General features: G+C 37.4%; 1 protein-coding gene across 3 annotated transcripts in view; it reads left to right on the top strand.

The window, feature by feature from the left end:
• The window catches only part of IBTK (inhibitor of Bruton tyrosine kinase), a 60,850-nt gene that overhangs the window by 7,530 nt on the left and 40,466 nt on the right, over positions 1–12,854 (top strand). For all 3 annotated transcript variants that reach the window (XM_074895961.1, XM_074895959.1, XM_074895960.1), the window contains exons 2-8: positions 786–1,453; positions 4,761–4,857; positions 6,296–6,420; positions 7,443–7,553; positions 8,773–8,943; positions 10,089–10,206; positions 11,958–12,138. In XM_074895961.1, coding sequence (XP_074752062.1) covers positions 1,130–1,453; positions 4,761–4,857; positions 6,296–6,420; positions 7,443–7,553; positions 8,773–8,943; positions 10,089–10,206; positions 11,958–12,138 — 1,127 coding nt within the window. In that variant the 5' untranslated portion in view covers positions 786–1,129. The remainder of the gene's footprint in view (positions 1–785; positions 1,454–4,760; positions 4,858–6,295; positions 6,421–7,442; positions 7,554–8,772; positions 8,944–10,088; positions 10,207–11,957; positions 12,139–12,854) is intronic.

Genomic DNA, 12,854 nt, shown 5'->3' with positions numbered 1-12,854 from the left:
CTATTTCAGGAGCTTTAGACCTTAGCTCTGCAGGAGTACTAACAGCCTGAATTCACATGTCTTGTACAAGTTGCTTTTCTTCGCTCTGTTGCCATCCTTCCTTTCCCATTTGTCAGCAACGCAGGGAATTGTGGAGAGGAGCCTTCCTGTTGATTCTGCAGAAGAGACATAGTAGGGAGATGGGTAGGCATTCAGGCAGGCCAGGGAAGACAAAGTGGGGTGTAATCCTTTTTTGCAGTGGCTAAGGGAAGCCACTAAGGGAGGGCTAAGGGAGTGGTGCTCCCTTCCTCTTTCTGGGTGTGACTGACAAAGCTTCTGTTAGCCAAGGTGTACTCAACAGCTGTGCAGATTTTTTGGTGGGTGTTGTGTTTGTTTTTTTTTTTTTTTTTTTTTTTTCCCCAGCAGTCTTTTAGTTCAGTTCTTGCTTTTTGATCACTAAGTAATGATATAATTAGACAGTAAACTTGTCATGGTCCTAAGGACCCTAAGGCTAGGAAAGCAAACTTTTTTTTTTTTCAGATGAGATCCAGTTCACTGTGTAGCCTCAACGATTTATGTCAAAGAAAGGGAGGAGGTGCCTTTGGAGGCTGGGGTGGGGAAGGGAGTTGTGGGTTTTTAAACTGACTGAATGTCTGAGTATAAGCTCAGATGGCATGGGGAAGATCAGTTAACCTTGCCACATTGCTTCTGTGCTTTCAGGCACTAGTTTGATATGCATTTAAATTGTTAACCATTTCTGGCAAAAGAATTTTGTTTACTAATCTGTTTGGTTTGTTCTCTTTCAGGTCTCCCTTGCAATTATGGAGTTTTAGAAGAATAAGGTAGTGTGGAGGGGGAATCCCCCTCTGCACACTTGAGGTAGTTAATTTTTGGAATTTTCTATGGACAAGAATATTTCTTATGTAAGATGGTGAAATAAGACTTCTGAAAATATATATTTATAAATATTTATTTGGATCAAGTGCCAAACATAGCAGTACAAAGATTTCTAATGGCAGCTCGATAAAACTGGATTTACATCCTTGGAATTACAATTTTTTTAAGGCACTGTGTTGTGTACTGAATCGGAGTGCCTTGATACACTTAAGGGTTGTTCCCCTTAAGGAGAGGAGCAGCTTTAGACGTGAAGATGAGTTCTTTCATGCCAGACTGCACTTCAAAGTGTCGATCTCTACAGCATGCTTTGGATGTTATTTCTGTAGTAACCAGAGGAAGCGAAGGCCAGATCAAGGCCTTTCTCTCTTCTTACTGCTACAATGCTGCAACTATAAAGGATGCCTTTGGTAGAAACGTTATACATCTTGCTTCATCTTGTGGCAAAAAAGGTGTGCTAGACTGGTTGGCTGAGACCAAAGGAGTAGATCTCTTGGCAAAAGACAAGGAGTCTGGATGGACAGCTTTGCACAGAAGTATATTTTATGGATACATTGATTGTGTTTTGTCATTACTGAAGGTGAGTGATTTGCAACTGTAGTTTTCCTCAGTATCTAAAGTTTTTAGAGTGGTATTATTTATGTAAAAATGGTTTTTAAAACTTGACTGAAAGCGTCTCAAGGGTTGTCTTAATACTGTGTTTAGATCACAGTACGTTGATTTACTTGAAGGTTCTCTCTGTGTTCATAAAAGATGTCTGCCTTTGCCCATACAGGAATGAGCACTGAGTAAGCATCCCTGATTGATTGTGGACTTCCTTGAAGACTGTTTTGTGTGGATGATATCAGGGTCAGGATCAGTGGAGAATGATCAGACTGAAGATACTCTAAAAATAGACTTCAGTAATTATACCAATTAGTGTTTTTAGAGAACATAAAATAGTGAAAGCTTAAATGGAGTTATAATTAAAAACAAATCTTATGTTTGAGAGATAAGCATTTCAAGATAACAGAGTATTTTATTAAGCGAATCCCCATTCCATTAATATTTTAACCAGGGCTTTTGCTCGGTCTCCCTCATTCCTTTCTTGCAATTGTTGTTTCTTCCCTATCAGTTAGAAACTTGTATGTATTTTTGACTGCTTTTCCTTCTGTTCTTCCTGTCCCAAGTACAGCAAACAGAAGAGCTATATATGGCTGAGATGTTCAGGGTCCCTTTAACCATGTTAGAAAATAAAATATTTGTGATTCAGAATTACTTAAAAGCAAACCTTTTGAGGCAGAGAATTTTCTAATTTGAGTTCAGCTTTTTAAAATTGCAGTGACTAGCCATTTGTAAATATAAAACTCTGCTTTCAACAAGATTTGAAGCAGAATGGTTGTGGATCCAGTATTTTTTACTTCTTGAAGGTCTGGTAATAAATATGTATTTCATGTGCTGTAGCCTTAAACAGTGAGGAGGTTTTCATTAAAATTGACAAAAGTAGGTGTTTGTCTGAGAATTGTACATGATTCTGGTTTTTAGAAAACTAGAAACTCTGTATGTGATGTATGGAAAATTAATCAGTCCTCTAGTGCATGCGTGTGTATGTTTGTATCTGATATTTGCTTATGGGAGACCTTTACAGGTTTCCCCAGACACATTTTATTTTTCTGTCAGTTGCATAAATGAGATTTTTCTGATAGCTAGCTCTGCTATTATTCTTCTAAGAAGCAGAATGAAACAGCTTATGCAGAATGAAACAGCTCATGCAGAATGCTCTGTCTCCCAGTTCCTTAACTGAGGTCTTTCTGCTGTACTGCGTTATAAAAAGGATACGTTCTTAAGGTATTAGTGCAACAACAGGAAGGGATTATAGAATAGAGTTACAAAATAGCTGAGCTAGAAAGAGATCTTGAAGATTGTCTAGTCCAACCCCCATAATCAAGCAAGGTCAGCTAGAGCAGGTTGCCCAGGACTGTCCAGTTGGGTTTTGAATGGAAACTCAAACATCTCTGTTACAATGTTTTAATATCAGTGTAGTAAAAATGGGTTTTAGGTTTAAACAGAATTTCTTATATTTCAATTTGTGCTCATTGACACTTGTCTTGCTGCTGGTTTTCACTGCAATTACAACCCCTCACCTTCAATCAGGTCTTTATGATACATAGTGATAAGATCTGGCGCTTCTCCCCCCCCGCCCCCCCCCCCCCCATCCCCCTTCTTCTCTGGCTAAGCATCCCAGCTCTCTCAGCCTGTCCTTGTATGTCAGTAACCTCAGTTTTCATGGTCTTTTGCTGGACTTGCTCTTGTATGTCCACGTCTGTCTTGTACTGGGGAGTCTAGACTCTACGAATGCAGCACTTCAGCTGTGGCTTGCCAGTGCTGAGTAATGCCTGATGGCAGTGTTCCCACACGCAGCCCTGGATGTTTTCACCATTCTTAGCTGCGAGGACACGTTGCTGGCTTGTGGTCAACTGGTCGTCCACTAGGAGCCCCAGGACCTTTTCTGCCAAGCTGCCTTCCGGCCAGTCAGCCTCCATCTGTGTTGGTACACTGGCTTGTTCCTCTTTAGGGCCAGGATTTGCATTTCCCTTTGTTGAACTTCATGAGGTTCATCTCAGCCCCTTTCTCCAGCCTGCCAAGGTCCCTCTGAATGGCAGCACAACCCTCTGGCCTATCAGCCACTCTTCCTGGTTTTGTATCATCATCAGCCTTGCTGAGCGTGCACTCTGTCCTGTCATCCAGGTCATAAGTGAAGATGTTAAACAGTACAGGCCCCAGAATCAACCCCTGAGATACTCAACTAGTATAGATGACAGACTTCTGTTGTGAGCTGGAGGCAGTCATGACTTACTCTCTGACTGCATCTCACTGTAAGTTTTGCCACTGGGCAATTGGAGTTTGTTTTTACAAATTCAGACCACGTGAGTATCACTTCAGGCTCTGTTTTGCTTGTAAATGACTTACACATCTGCCAAAGAGAAGAATATCCAGCTGCCTGTTAAATTAGAAAGATAGGTTGGTCTTTCTGTCATACAGTGAGTTAATACCAGCACTGCTGCTAGTAAGTTACTTTTATAATTTGGACAATGTATGTTCTTCTGGCTAGTGTTTTTCCAAATCAGGTTACAGGTTAAAATCCCTACTGCAGATGTGGCTAGCTGTCCTTCTGTCATGCTTGAATCAATTGTGCTCCCCTGATTTTTGTATTTCATGTTTTTACTTCCTAAGTGTGACATTCTGTAAGGTTTTCCTTTATATTAGCCATGAGCTGTGGCACATAGGTACAGCAGCCGTATTATCCATTAGGTTCTGCTCGGGGACATCTGCAGTTCTTCCCTTCAGGGATGTGATTCATGACACTTGACTTCCTTAAAACCAATGCTGATGTAGCAGCACTTTTTCGTATTGAAAAAACAGTATTTATGGAGAATATTTACCTCTCTCTGAGTTGTAAAGGAATGACTTGTTTATGCTTTGTGCTTCTGAAGCTTCCCTGCTGCTCTCTTGTCTGACTGTTTGTGTCCTCATGCCTTTTCTCAGCAACTGTGAACCACTGTTCCCTGCTTATTTTCAAAGCCATAGTAGGTTTTTAAAATTTTCTTACTTCTCTAGCTTGTCAAAACTGATTCTGTAAAAATGCAAATATAAGAAGATGTGTCCTTTGAAGCTGGTAAATGCATTTTTTGTAAATACTTGCTCTTACTAGATAGCAGTGCTTTATCTTCAAGTGTCTTTCCTTTGTCTTTCACTGATTACATCTTCTCACTCAGTCAGTGCTCATTCAATAAAATAGCAGTTAATAGATCAACATGATGTATATGTGGCTGAGCAGAATTGCACTGTTTTTTTCAGACTTGCTTACAGTTTACTTCAGTCTGAAGATTTTCTTCCTTCTCTTTCAGCATGGCGTTAGTCTGTACGTTCAGGATAAAGAAGGCTTATCAGCCCTGGATCTTGTGATGAAAGATAGGCCAATCCATGTGGTGTTCAAGAAAACTGGTAGGAAATCAAATAGCTTAAGTTTGTATTTTATAAGGATGTGTGTTCCAACAATGTATTAATGTATGTACCAGCGTAGACAGGATTTTCTGTTTCTAATTAGGACTGTGTAGGTTGTGAGATACCTGGAGATATGGGGTCACTAATATTGCAAAACAGCAGGGGCACAATCTTGGAAGTAGGCACAGGATGCACATGTGCAGTAAGAATGAAGGAATGACAACTGACTTGGAGGTTAGAAAAAGAAAAAAGCAAGTGATACAATAGGTAACCCAGAGAGGTTTTGGAGACTCCATCCTTGGAGATACTCAAAACCTGAGAGAACATGGTCCTGGGCAGCCTGCTCTAGCTGACCCTGCTTGAGCAGAGGTGTTGGACTAGGTGATCTCCAGAGGTGCCTAACCTCAATTATTCTGTGATTTTTTTTCTTAATTCAAGTTACCAGAGAGATTTCAATGTCTTTGAATTTGATAGAGTAGTTTACATAATTTCTGTGTCTTTGGGGAAAAGAGGGGGAATGTCTTCTTGAATCTTCAAAATATTTTTTAGACTAGGTAGCTTTATATAAGCTAGTTACAGTCACTCTAAATACAGTTTCTCCAAATACGAAAAGAGTATGTAAAAATAAGTCTGAGCACACAAGTTTTTCTTTAACAGGGGAGTACTTTTTCCAGTAGTTTTAATTTATTTTTATACTTTTATAAAAGTCTAAACTATAGATAGAAAAGTGTAAAACTTTAACTATATGGTTTTATACTTTTCTACCTGTCGCCGTTCCCCTTTTCTTCATGTCCTTAAGTTCAGTTTTGTACGGTGAAATTCGTTCTTTTCATCTTGTTTCCCATCAGTTTAAGTAATTTTGGTTACATAAATCCTGAGTTTTAGGGGTTTTTAATTGTACCTTGTAAAATACGTTAGAATTCTTTTTAATAGTGATGCAAAATACACATTGATTTCAGTTTTTACTCATCAGAAAATAGTGTTCAGGTATCGCTGTAATTGAGATGTTATTACAAAAATATAAAGTGTTAGTTTTTGGCCACACCTCTGATTTGAAAATGTTTATGATTTCCATACATGACAGCATAACATTTTTTTGGGAAAGGCTTTTTACTAAATTGAAGCAAAGCATGTGTAACCTAAGGTGGTAGTAGTAGTTGTCCTCTGAAAACAAGTAGTTCCGCTGCTGAGGAATGTTTGCGTTTTCTTCAACTGAAAAATATATATAAGTAATCTTGATCATCTGTACATTATTTTTAAAATATTTTGTCATAGCACCTTATGTCATGTAAGAATAACTATTTTTAAAGTTCAGTTGTAGGTAAAAAAGAGCTTTCCTCTTCAAATTTTAAATCGAAACAACAGGAGTTGCTTTTCAAAGTCAGTATGCACAAGACTGGTAAATTTACAAGCTGCAGAGAGAATTTTTTCATTACAGATCCCACGGAAGTCTATACCTGGGGGAACAACATAAATTTTACTTTGGGTCATGGTGGTCAACAAGGTAAACATCATCCTGAATTGGTGGACCTTTTTCCTCGGAATGGCGTGTATATCAAACAGGTATTTTTAATGTATTACATAGGCAAGCACCTTTCTCGGTGAATGTGAAGAGGTGTGTAAGGGGAAACAAGTATCGAAAATGTTAATAAGTTTTGAAAATTTGCATGGAAAAAAAAAAAAGTTGGGTCTGTGGGTTTTTTGTTGTGTTTGTTTCTGATGTTTTGTCCATTCCCCCTTCCCCCCCAGTCTCTTTTTCTTCCTAGTTATTTCTCAGCAAGCAGTTTCCATTGCTCTGGAAAGCAGCTTAGAGCAGCTAAGGAGCACTAGAGTAGGCTTACTATATTATATTCTTGCTTCTTCCCTCCCCCAGTAAAATCGTGGTTCTCTATTTTGATGGGGATAATGTTGTTTGTTTTTTTAAATACAATTAACCTTGGATATATGGCTCCTATATCATTAAATAAGTTCAGAACCATGATACTTCTGTAGCTGTTTTGAGTTTCTGATTTGCTGTGCAAATCCCATATTGAACTGAAGTGGGACAGTGAATCTGTTTGATACGTGTTGAATTAAAATGTTGAAAGCAGTGTGTGATGTTAAGCACATTTCCTTTAGCAGTAGTTTTGTCCCTAATAATTTCTTGTGACTACTTCAGTTGGAGAATGTTTAAAAGTTTAAAGTACAACTTGAACAAGCATTCAGGGCAGACAGTCTGTTCTGCAGTCTTAACATGTTTCCTTCAGCTCTTCTGAGGCAGTATTGCTGCCCTTAAAACTCAGTCTTTTGAGTTTCTCTTAGCTTGTAGGGCCATGCTTGGACTTATTTTAATAAACACAAACTGTAGGTCTCTTCAGGTAGGTTAAGGCAGTACCTAATAAATTGTGTTTTGTGTTCCTCGTGACTTGATTTGACAGCCCTGTCCTTTAATACTAGTATCTTACTTATCTTTTCACAAACAGATCTTTATTAAAGCTGTAGTTCTTAACAGAGTAGTTTTGGCAGGTATTTCCAGATTATCCAAGAAAATTGATTTGTCCTATACTGCCTCGACCCCACCCCTTTTTTTGCCCTTTTTCTTTCAGGTGGTACTCTGCAAATTCCACTCTGTGTTCCTTTCCCACAAAGGTCAAGTTTATACATGTGGACATGGGCAAGGGGGGCGCTTGGGTCATGGTGATGAACAAACATGCCTGGTATGCTATTTTATGCTATTTTGTGTAGTCTAGCATGATGTTTCTTTTATTTCAAACAGCAAGTCTAAAAAGTGAATTAGAGTTTCTGTGAGTTTACTTTCAAAATAAGTTTGCTGTTGATTTCAAGCAAACCCCCTTGCTCCCCACCAAATAACAGAAGAAAATCTCTCCAGTACTACTAATGAGGTAGTAAAGGACAGAAGAATGTGCATTTAAAAATATTTTAATTTAAGATAGCTAGATATTGTGGTCAAAATTCTGTGTTATGGCTGAATTGTTTCAAAGGCTAGCTCATGCAGATAAGTGGAAGCAAATGGGTTTTGGCTGGGCTGCCTTCTTAAATACCATTGTGATGCCATCTGGTGAGTGTCAAGGCTGGCACAAAGGAAACAGTAGCACCGAGGAGAGTAGTGGCATGAAAAGTGGTGGTAAGGTTGCTTCTTAATAGGCTTGCACAGCTACTAAGTGAAAACTCACCTATAATTTTAATTGGAATAGTACGTTGTTGCAACATGCAAAAAGAAAATTTGAGAAGGCTAACATACGATGACAGTACAGTTCCTAGATTTCAGTATTTTCTCCTGTGCACACCACCCAGTAGTGTTATTTACTTTGCAGCACAATTAATTTCTTGACATTTCTAATATCAGGTATCGGTAGAACTTGATTTTATGTTGCTGGATGTTATATTGAAGACTGGGACTCAATTCTTAATGCTTTTTTTTTAAAAAAAATGCAATTCTGTAAAATTAGAATCTTTTGCAAATTGCTGTTTTAAAATTGGGATGTTACCCAGTTGAAAGGAGATCTTACATTAGAGTGCATGAAGAGTCAAAGATACAGAACTTCCTTATTCTGTGGAATTTTCTTAGGGTTATCCTGTGTTTTGGAGGCAGAAATCTTTATCACTCACGGTAATTTAAAAAGAAAAAAGAGGTAATAGTTAATATTTGTTCAGCTGTCCTGTAGATATAGTTTTCAACCTAATTTCAGAGCACCTAGTTTAAAAATCATCTCTTCTGAGGATGCATTTCAAATAAAAGTAGCTCATCTTACTGCATTGAATGTGGTGATTATGTTAATGAGTGTATTGCATTTCCACCTGTATGTCAAATGTTTGGTCATGACTTTCTGTTGGTGTAACTTTAGTTTCATAGACAACCACTGATTAATATCAAATTAGTATATTTTTATATAAATATTTTTTTATCTTGTTCAGGTTCCAAGGCTCGTGGAAGGTTTAGCTGGCCATCAGTGCTCCCAGATAGCTGCAGCTAAGGATCATACTGTTGTTTTAACAGAAGATGGATATGTTTACACTTTTGGTTTAAATACTTTCCATCAGTTGGGTATTCTTCCTCCTCCTACTAACTGCAGTGTTCCTCGACAGGTAAAAATAACATCTATCAAAACTTAAATGTTTGTTTGTTTTTAACAGAGAATAAAACGTGAAGATTGTAGAAATAACTTTTAAACTTTTTCAGGACAATAAAGTTGATTGTGAGTCCAGATAAGTCTTGATTCTGTGTTATCATACATTTCAACCTTAAATACTGAACTGTGTTCTGATAAATATGTTAGTTTGTAACCTGAACTGTACTAAAGTTTGTAGTGCTAAGTGTGATACAAGGTACAATTGCCAAAACTCTTTTCTTCCCCAAATTGTTCTGTAGCTGAAATGATGTAAATGTAATAGGTATGTATTACTTGAGATTCATGCTCTTTACTCCTTTTGAATCACTGCATGATGGATCTCAGGGTTTGATGGTTGTGTCTTTTGCTGTCTGGAAGCACTGTTGATGCTGGAGTCCTAATGCTTTGGGAGGAATAGCAACAGGGAAGAGAGGGTATGGCCATCAGCAACTTGACTATATTTCTATTCTCAATCTATTTTTATAATTTTTTTTAAGTAAATAAGAATTACATTACCTTCTATTGAAAAGGTCTTCATCTGGAGAAGAGCATTCCACTACCAGTGTTATAAAAGTAGGAAAGAATAATTGACCAAAGTGCAACAGGATAGTGTTTTGGGGTACAATGGGATACTCTTCAATAGTGTAATGATAGCTGTGTATCCACAGTATTTGCTTTGATTTTGATCATCTTGATCTGGAAAATCAAGTTAAATTTGAAGTGTGGAATTAGTAGTATAGTGTTCTGCAGCATGTTCAGGGCATTAGAACTTAAAAGCTGAACATTTTTAGCTGATGCTTTCGTAGCACCTGAGTCGTCTTTGGCTGTCTGACGCGTGTCCTGTGCAGTCTTGTTCAACATCTTACATATGAAGACAGCCTAAGGAGATTTGTTTATAGTTCTGATTAGATAATGTGAAAAGTTTACTTCTTTTTGTCACTAGTACAATAGTGCTCCACTTGACAAATTTATGAAATAATCCTGATTTACTAGACTGTATTTGGATTAATACCGATGCTTCATCCATAATGATTTAAGGGGTTAAATGTTGTCAGAAGTTTGAACATGTGAAATTCATTTGTTGCTGCTTAATATTAAGATGTACTTTGGATTTGTGCCTAGGTTCAGGCAAAAAACCTGAAAGGTAGAACGGTGATCGGAGTGGCTGCAGGCAGATTCCATACAGTGCTATGGACTAAGGAAGCAGTGTATACAATGGGGCTGAATGGTGGCCAACTAGGTAAGGTAGAAGCGATCTGAAAGTAAAACCCAGACATTAAAAGGTGTTATTCTTACCAATACTGTCATCTGTTTCTTACAACAGAAGCCTGGTTAAAGCTTTCTTTTCACACTCTTTTTTTTTTTTTTTTTAAACCAGTCTGATGACATCATCCCTTCACACTTCTTTTGAAGAATATTTTTTGTTTTCACATTTTGAGATGATGGGAGCTAGTCAGACATCTCTTGTTACTTGCACTCCTTATAGCTTTCCATGTATCTTGTGTGGTCCTGCTACTGAAGACTTTCAGGAAACAGAATGTTGTTGTTTGTCTTGCAGATTACTCCCAGGCACGCTTGTCTCCTGCCAGCAGTCTGTCTGGTACTGCCTGTAATAATTGATAAACTAGTATTCAGCTTTCCTGACTATGTTCTCCTTTCACTACACACTGTAAACATGCTACTGATAATTTTTTCCATCATGACTCTTAAAACTGAAATGTTGCCCATATCTAGAATATTTTTCAACACCCAATACCAGAATCTTCAGTATTATTCTGAAGTCAAGAAAGAACTAATAAAAATGTATTATCAACTAGTGAACTTCTTGATTTGTTGTATGAATGGGATAGTTTAATTGCTTTTGTCTTTTTTAATAAACAGATCTGGCAATATTGGTTTGGATTTGCATTTCTGCAATTCTGTATCTGTGTGCAAAACAGACCTGTTAGCTAGCTCTGGTACTTATAATTAATCTGCATCAGTTCTGGCTTCAGGTTCAGATGCTTTTTTGTGTTCCTATTTAAGATTGCAAAGGTATGTGAAAAAACTTGTAATTGTCAGAGAAGTATCTTACTAATGAATATTTTTGGTTGGTTGGTTGGTTGGTTTGGGGTTTTTTTATATGCACCCATCATATAAGTTTTTTGTGGTTGCTTATGTTATTATTCTGCACTGTATGTGGCCCAGTGCAAGTACCATATGGAGGCAGTAATTGGATTGTGATCAGTATAGTTGTGTCAGCTGGGCACTTTGATAGACCTGTGGTAATAAACCTTGTCTCTTTAAGATGTTTGGGCATAGCACTACACTATTGTATGACAGGGTTGCTTCCAGCTTTAGAGGTAGCTCTGCTACTTGTTCCTGGATATTAGTAACCTGATCCACTCTGTGGTGCAGACATTGTGCACACAGAGCAGGGTTATGTTGTGTATGAGATTCTTTGTGTTAGGCTTCTTGATGCAGCAGAGCAGCAATGGCCTGATTTTTTTTTTTTAATATGTTTTCAGAGACCTTATATTAAAGCTTCAACCTTGTCTGTTGTTCCATGTATATGCTTCCCTTCATGCTTACATGCCTTTACAGTATTTTTTATTACTAGGTTGTTTGGTATCTTTGAATGGCTGAAATAATCTGTAATTTATGCCAGTGTGATAGTATTTCTAGTGTCTTGAATTATAATGTGATCAAATAAGTGTTCTTTCTTTGGAATCAAAGGCAGTGCCACTGCAGAGTCTTAGCGACATTTAAAAGTTTTCTCTGTAGCATATGCCTTCATTTTTTTTGTATATCAAATCTTGGGTGTTTTCTGGTGTTTGTGGTGAACTAACAAGTACCTCTTACCTGTCTAATTATTTTGAAGATGAATTATCTAACTACCTAAACAATCTTTTAGAATTTAAAAGTTCTTCAAAGTAGTGTAGCAAAGTGTCCTTTAAATGCACAATGGGTGGAATGGCGAATAATGTTGTGGGGTTGTGTTGTATTTTCCAGGTTATCTGCTGGATCCTAATGGAGAAAAATGTGTAACTGCACCTCGCCAAGTTTCTGCTCTACACCATAAAGATATCTCTCTGTCCTTGGTCTCTGCAAGTGATGGCGCTACAGTATGCGTTACTGAAAGAGGAGATATTTATTTACTTGCAGACTATCAGTGCAAAAAGATGGCTTCGAAGTATGTGCTACTTTTCTAATTTGTCATGAAGCACAATAGGTGAAGATTTCACTGTAGTCTTATACTTGCAAGCTATTTTCAAGATTTTTGTGCCTAAAGTAGAGATAATATATCGCTCCCCTGAGTTTTCTTCATTTACAATTCTTTGATATGAACGGAGGCTATCTTGTTTGTTTGTTTTTGTTATTAAATGAGGCTAAGGTGCCACTTGCTGTTTACCGAAACATACTAGGAGGAAATACATTGTGCCACAGCTTTAAAAATATTGAAAGTGGTATTTTTTTTTTCTTCCTCTGCTATCCTGAATTTGTATAAATGCATCTTGGTAGAGGTGTTGAAGATGTGTTTGAAGTTGAAGGTGCTATTCTATTTTGTTATGTTGTTATGATTTTGAATTAGTAAGTTGGAGTCTGAGTTTCATAATTAATGTGTGGATATATTATGTTACAAAGTGTAATTTAAGTTGCAGTGGGGACCTTGTGACATTATCTGGTCCATATGCTAAAACCTGGATATAAAACCTGTTGAAGAAACTGGGCCCATCACTCATAAATTTAGGAAATTATTTGATCCCATTCTCTTGGTTTACAGTAACAGATTAGAAGAGATTATTAGCATTTTTGCCCAGCTAACTCCCAGTTAGCTAAATTCTAACAGTATTTATTGACATATTGTAACTTAGTCATTATTTTATACTTCTTTTTCTCCATGGTTGT

This window comes from Athene noctua, chromosome 1, assembly GCF_965140245.1.
Source record: "Athene noctua chromosome 1, bAthNoc1.hap1.1, whole genome shotgun sequence".
In the NCBI taxonomy this organism is placed as follows: Eukaryota; Metazoa; Chordata; class Aves; order Strigiformes; family Strigidae; genus Athene; species Athene noctua.
The sequence above is the reverse complement of the archived record's forward strand: the minus strand, read 5'-3'. Positions and strand labels throughout refer to the sequence as shown.